At 29.4% G+C, this 6,350-nt stretch overlaps 1 protein-coding gene across 1 annotated transcript; it reads right to left on the minus strand.

The window, feature by feature from the left end:
• Window positions 1-1,985: 1,985 nt before the first annotated feature.
• On the minus strand, window positions 1,986-5,493 carry LOC112737808 (thiamine thiazole synthase, chloroplastic). Its single transcript, XM_025787924.2, has 3 exons — window positions 5,008-5,493; window positions 3,133-3,621; window positions 1,986-2,315 (listed from the first exon to the last, which is right to left on the minus strand). Exons 1-3 carry the CDS (start codon window positions 5,422-5,424, stop codon window positions 2,157-2,159), a joined length of 1,065 nt encoding a protein of 354 aa, XP_025643709.1. The 5' UTR covers window positions 5,425-5,493; the 3' UTR covers window positions 1,986-2,156.
• Between the last annotated feature and the right edge of the window lie 857 nt (window positions 5,494-6,350).

The raw sequence follows: 6,350 nt of genomic DNA on the forward strand, positions 1-6,350 counted from the left end.
AAGCCTTAAACACATAATTTCATATTCTTTTATTAAATTTAATCTTTTATAATTCCAAATTAAATTTCAAGTGAAGTACAAAATAGATAAAGTAATGTAACATTATTTATTGGGAAAGAATGAGGAACTAATGGAATATTTGTATAATGTGTACAATAGAGATTTAGAGAGTATTAAAGATATAACCATTAGTATTACCTTTTCCCATTAACTGAAGTTTTTGGAATGAGTGGTATCATGACATGATATTAGAGCTCTAGATCTGAAAGGTTTCGATCCTTAGTAAATCCAAAAATCAGTTTAAGCTTTTGGGAAGATGTTTATTATCCCTAGTACTCGGATGATTATTCTAGATAGTATGGGAGATGTTCATTTTGTAATTATACATATTGTACAAATAAACTATTGTCTCCACAGGGGGACTTTTATTTTATAAGAAGCAATCATATGTTTATTAAAATAAACTTAATCGTTAAATTTTTTATAATACGTTATAACTATATTCATTATTATGTTTTAACGTTTTTCAATATACTTTGATTCTATAAATATGAATTTATGATAATTGACAAATGTAGTTTACATTTGGTGTGAACATAAGTACAAAATCTCTAGTTAAATATGGTTGACTATTATTATTATTATTATTATTATTATTATTATTAATTTATTATTATTATTATTATTATTATTATTTTCCTCCCACCGTATTAATATTTATATGTAGTTAATGTTGGAATGCTTTATTTTTTGTTGGGAAATAGGATTACATACGTTAATTCTTTAGTTTAATATTGATTTTTTTTATTATGGTGGTTTAATATATATATTTTTTTTAAATAAAAAGCTCAACACAACAAGGTGGAGCATCAACGTCTCCACAAAAAATACTAAACAGATAAAATAAACTAATTTCTAATCATCTTTGATAAAAGTCATTAACAACCCAAAAGATTAAATATCACTCTACTATTTGTAACTCTTAATCGATTTGTTAACTACTCCTACAATACTTTATTTTTGAAAATTCTGTGATTTCTTTTCAACCAAGTGCTCCAAATGATAACAATAAAATCAAATTCACCAATATTTTATTAATTTGACTACATGATTAACCCCTTGAACCACATAAATTTACGATCATTCAGTTCTATATCCACCAGTTCGATAATACTATTAATATTAATTTCTATTTGATACTATTCTAGTAAACTAATAGTCTAATATACTTCTATGGACCTTTTATATAATATAACAATAATATAATAGAAAGCTCTAAAAATAGAAGCAATTCTCTAAAAAAAAAGCCCATCAATAATTACCCAAAATTTATTAATAGTTCGGCTGTTTGTGCGGCTCCCTCAGACATATAATCTGCCAAGCTACTCCCTTAAAAGAGATAAGAAGTCCACATGTCACAAAGCAATTCAACAAAATGAAAATATCTGTATATCTGAATCAATTTAAATTTGTACAGTAGAGCGGCTCCTCCCAATCTTGTCAAACTTTTAAGAATTTCCCAAAAAACCTGTTCTCTCGATACATGGTTACCTGTTGTGTCATTTCCTGACACGCAACAAAAAATTAGCCACGCATAACACTCTCTAAGCGACACGAAAGCAGAAAGTATGAGACTAATGATGAATCTCATTGTGTGAGGTGTAGGCAAAAACTCGCCATATGTCAATAGTCAATACCATTAAAAGCTGACTAAGCAAATAGCCAAAAGCACGGAACGAGTATCTGATTTTCTTAATGCCTAATTAAATATTGAATTTGGATAGTCCCATCCCTTAATATAATAGTTTAGTTGTTCACAATGCATACAGAGAGAAGAAATAATATTTAAACCTCTTTAAAAGGACATTTTGAATAGTTTTACATAAATTAAGAGTTTAACTTGTACTTTTTTTTTTTTTCATTTTGGATCAGATTGCAAAAGAAAATTTTTAAAGCACTAAAAACATTAGACAAAGGCAGCAATGTAGGCAACACATATTCATGTCATTAACAAACTTTATAAGAGTCTCACATAAACCAACCCACAATCTACCACCATACATTACTTACTAACACAGCTAAACAGAGATTTATTATTATAATTTTAAATTGTTTTTCTTATTTCGGGTGAATTCCAACTTAATGGAATATTGATTTTAAGCATCAACAACATGAGGAGATTGTGCAGCAGCAAGGACAAGCTCAGGGTGGGAGATGTTTCCAGCGTAGTCCATAGCATTTGGGAGTCCCAGTGCTCTCAAAGCCAGATGTGCTGCCTTCTGCCCAGATATCATCATTGCCCCAAATGTTGGACCCTGCATTATTATTTATTAAAGTTGTTAATAATAATAACTCATTAATAAACTTTATATTTAGATAGATGATATTATTATCCATATAAAAATATATGACAAAACGTGTTTGTTTATAGGTCAAAATAAAAATTTAATCATAATAAAATCAAAATAATATTAAATTAAATAAACATAAAATTAATTCGAGATATATCTAAATTCTGTATTGATATATAATATCTTAAATATATTCTAATGTTATTTATTTCAAAATGATTTCACCGTGTAAGACTAGCATTGTAGCGATACTACACAAGTCTTTTTTATTTTGTTGGGTTTTGTCTGCTATTCCATTGGATATACAGTAACAACCTTAATTAGATATGCGATTAAAAGTTTTTTCTACGAAAAAGTTAAAGAAAAAACAATTATATACAAACAAAAGCACCAAAAGGAAAATTGATAATGTACAAGAAAGATGTCATCATGCACACAAATAGATATGATCTTATGACACGGTCCAACTCAAAATAAAGAGAGTTGTCTCATTAGGAAAATCATTTCTTTCCAAACTTTTGAGTATATTCGGTCCAAATTAATTAAGATCCAAAGTCCAAAACTTTTAAATGTGATTTAGTTTGAGGACAAAAATTTTGCTAGCGAGTGTCCAAAAGAAAAAGTAAAAGGTTTGCAATCCAAAACTAAAAAAAAAATTGAAGTTTTTAATGCATTAAAAAAATGTTAAAAACTTAAAAAATTTAAAATTCTTCCTCTGTTAAAAAAAAAACTTGGTAACAGAATTGGATGACAAATCAAAAGATTTAAAAAATTTATTTACCATTCTAGGGGCACCATCAATCTCAGCAACTTCCATGCCAGTAACAATCATTCCAGGAACAATCTCCCGAGTGAGTTTGACAATAGCATCCTCAGCAGCATTCATATCAAGTGCCTTCATCCCAGGAACACTATCAATCATCCCAATGCTCTTGAGTCTCTTAACCCCTGTGGCCCCAAACGGCCCATCATGCCCACATGAACTAACCACAACCTTAGCCTCCATCACATTTGGGTCCATGCATGACTGTGTGTCATGGTTCATTGACACCAAGGCCCAGTTTGTCACAACACCACCAACCCTGTTGTTCTTTACTATCAAGTCCTCGGCCGCCACAGCGTTGAATAGCTTCACGTTGGGGCGGGCGAGGAGCTTGCTCATGATGGTTGAAGTGAACAACGCTGCATGCTTGATCACCACGTAGTTCTCTTGCTCGTCGTACTCAATGCCGAGCTCGTCTAGGAACAGATGTGCCGGCTTACGCACTACCTGCCAGGGGCGAAGCTATGTTAAATTTTAGGGAAGGATCAAAAATTAATTTTGTAATAGAAAAAGAATAAAATAAAATTTTTAAGAGGACTAAACTAAAATTTAAAATAAAAAAAATTTTGAAATTTGGGAGGAGCCATTGTCCCTTTTTACTACATGAGGCTCCACCCCTGCTACCTGCAACAAAATGTGATAATATACTATTGAATGTTTTAGAAATTATATTAAACAAAGAGTGTTTTAAAGCATTAATAAAATGATCAATCCGGATTAACATAACATGACATCCTTTCTCTGTATTATTGATTATTGACAATATATTAGTATAAGAAATTTTTTTAGCATCAAGCATAGTATAAGAACATTTTTTCCCCAAATTGTCAGCCAATAGAATTACTGGAAAATGAGAAATCATGGTGCGCAATCACGTTGAATTGACACTTCATTGCAATTTATTTACGTGATAGTATGAATATATTTGATATTGTTGGGGTGTATAATTTTAATTTATTTTCGTTTCTTAATATAGTTATTTTAAATAGCTCAAATTTAAAATTTAGTTTGAATGTTTTATTTTACTTTTTTTATATTTAATAAAAGTAAATTTTCACATAACAATATATTCTTTATTTTTTTCTTTTTTGAAATATTTGCCAGAACAAAATAGTAACACAACACATAATAATAATAATAATAATAATAATAATAATAATAATAATAATAATAATAATAATAATAATAATATGTTTTCTTTCCTGATTATGAATAAATTAATATTTGGCACTAAAAACTAGAACAGGGGGAACAGTCTGTCTATGTATTAGATCTTTCATCCTCTTCAGAACATCGGACATAATAAAGTCCTCAACAGAGAACCCATCTTAACATGCTTCAATCATTTTTTTAAATCAACCCATATTAGGTGTATATTACAATAAATTATTAAAATTAATTTTCAATTAGTAATATAAAATATATATTAAATATAAAATATATATTAAAAATAAATTAAATTATATATCAATACAAAAATTAATTCAAATATAACGATTAATTTTAATATACAATTAACATTTTTGTTCTTCAATTTTCAGGGCCGGCGACACATACATCTACCCCGAACTTATATTTTTAGTACAAATCACCACTTTTGATTTTTAGTATGGCTCCTTTTTTTGGGTCTTCCTAATTTTGATAATAAAATTTTCTTATATATTAAACTTATGAAAAATTTAAAAGCTTTCACAGTTAATTTTCTTGCTAAAACATGCATGTACATATAAGAGAAATTGTTGCAAGAATCCGGCCACAAATTCTTGCTGCTCTCCGGAATAGGCAATAAACATTAAATATTGTGTATTGATATACATAAATGAAAAGGTTTACCATGGCAGAGAAAAGTTGGCCACCGAGCCAAGCGCCACCACCGGGACTGACAGACTGTTCAATGATGGCTATGTTGATTGACGGGTTCTTGCTGAGCTCGTAGGCGCACGACAGCCCGGCAGAACCGGCACCCACGATCACAACGTCGGTGTCGGCGTGCGTCACCATGTCTGTCATGTACCTGCGGGTCATCTCCCGTGACACGATCGACTCCCTGATTGGCTCGAACTTGAAGGACTGGAGATCGTACGGTGGTTGTGATGGTGATGATGCTGACATGGATGCGCGGAGGGAGAGGTTGAAGTTTTTGCGTGCATGTTGTTGGGGGTTCAGGCGGAACACGGTGTTATGGGAGAGGAGAGAAGAAGGGCTTGCGGTTTTGGTGAAGGAGGGAGAGGAGATGGTGGTGGAAGCCATGGTTGGTTGGATTTTGGAGTGTGTTCAGTGAAGTTTTTGATGTGTTGTGGGTTCTGGTGGGTGTTGATGCCGATATTTATGGATGGAGACTTGGGATTGGGACAAAATTGGTGGAGAAAAATATTCCGAGTCAAAAATTTTAAAAAATTTTTAGTTTTATTTTATTTTAAATTTTTTTTATTTATATTAAATATATTACTAATGGTTAAATTTTTAAATCAATTTAATAATAATATTTGATAATAAAAAAATATTTATATTAAAAATTATTTTTGTAAAATTATTATTGAATTGAATTTAATTTTTTTAAAAAATTAATTGTAAAAGATAAATATTTTTATGTAAATAAAATATTTTAGAATAAAATTAAATAAAAAAATTTAAATTTTTTTTAAATTTTTGATAAATTTAAGAAATAAAAAATATATTTTATTTAAAAATTATTTAAAAAGAGTAAAATTAATAATACTAAAAAAATAATAATTTAAAATTATTTTATTTAATATAATATCTAAAATTATATATTTATTTAATATTATATATTTAGTTCAGAAGTAATTAATCAACGTAAAATAAAATTTTAATATTATATAATTTTATATATATAATAAAAAAATTATTATATAAAAAATATTATTTAACAAAATAATATTTAACAAGAAATTATTTTTCAATAAAAAATATAATTTATTTTTGTGTACTCTGAAATTTGGAAATAATGATAATAGTTTTTTTTTTTTTTTTTTTTGGTTTCCCACGGTATCCCCCAACCCGGCAGGTCAAGGACTAATCCGTCGCGGTACTGAGCTCCATTTAAGGGTTTGCCGCTGGCCAATGGGTTGCTGCATGCACAAGGCGGGATTCGAACCCCCGACACTTGCTTAAGCGGACTAGTGAGCTAACCACTAGACCAACCCAACTTGGTT

Source organism: Arachis hypogaea, chromosome 13 (genome assembly GCF_003086295.3).
Source record: "Arachis hypogaea cultivar Tifrunner chromosome 13, arahy.Tifrunner.gnm2.J5K5, whole genome shotgun sequence".
NCBI classification, from domain to species: Eukaryota; Viridiplantae; Streptophyta; class Magnoliopsida; order Fabales; family Fabaceae; genus Arachis; species Arachis hypogaea.